The 971-nt window shown below is 31.7% G+C and overlaps 1 protein-coding gene across 1 annotated transcript; it reads right to left on the bottom strand.

The window, feature by feature from the left end:
• Positions 1-760: 760 nt before the first annotated feature.
• On the bottom strand, positions 761-943 carry LOAG_19130 (hypothetical protein; the record flags this gene model as incomplete). The annotated part of the gene is made up of 1 exon (XM_020451784.1): positions 761-943. A coding segment is annotated over one exon (183 nt), but the record flags the coding sequence as incomplete, so codon positions are not given.
• Positions 944-971: the final 28 nt, after the last annotated feature.

The raw sequence follows: 971 nt of genomic DNA, 5'->3' as shown, positions 1-971 counted from the left end.
TGACAATTAATTGGTCATCGTCAACGTCAACAGTTTATGCTTTATGGTATCTACAGTTAAGAAAATATTTTTGCGGGAAGTTACGCAAAAGAAAAAATGGATGAAAAAATAATTTTATGAACTTTTTCGAAGCAATAAAAAAATCTTGAAATAATTTCAAGTTATTATAGATTTTCAAATATTTTCCATCATTTTAGCGCTTAATTTAATGAAAAAGAATTTTTCTTTTTAAATCAATATGTTCACTTCAAAATAAGTCTTTCGTCCAAACATCTTAGTGCATTCAATTGTCAGATCTTTTGTAGATTTCCCAATGAATATTTAAGTTTATTTAATTCATGGTTTTGATATTGGAAAGATTTAATTAAACGTAATAACAAAATGTCTTTTTCTTTTAATCTTATCCATAATTATGAAAGTTCGAAGTGCTGGAAGATTGTAAAAATTAAATAAAATGAATTCAGCATTTAAGATTTTAATTGGAACACCTCTGAAGTTCGTTAATTTTGTCCATATTTTGGAAGAAATTCGGAAACTTGGATGATCGTAGTAGTCAATTCCAAATCTGATTTGCATAACCTAACAGTCCTAGACTAATGTGTGCTAATAAAGACGCTGCTAATCCTTATAATCGTGTAATGATATGCGCATATAAAGCCTGCAGATAGCAGAAGGACATTCTTCCTTTCTTTTATTCTCCAAATGTGGTGGATTTTTTCTGAATCGTGGAACGTGATGTCGATCAATAGCCAAATATCACCAGTGTTGTCGATCGGCTTTCTAAGATCCGCTGGGCTGATTTGAATTGGGTTGTGTTGTGTTGTATTGGGTTGAGTTGAGTTGGGTCGGGCTGAGTTACGTTGAGTTGATTTGGGTTGCGTTGAGTGGAATTGAATTGAGGTGTATTGAGTCCATAGCGGATTGTAAAATCTTTATTGACCATAATAATTTAGGCGATTTACAATAGGGTT

Source organism: Loa loa (assembly GCF_000183805.2).
Source record: "Loa loa unplaced genomic scaffold supercont3.1990, whole genome shotgun sequence".
In the NCBI taxonomy this organism is placed as follows: domain Eukaryota; kingdom Metazoa; phylum Nematoda; class Chromadorea; order Rhabditida; family Onchocercidae; genus Loa; species Loa loa.
Note: the sequence above shows the minus strand (reverse complement) of the source record. Positions and strands in the feature narration are given on the sequence as shown.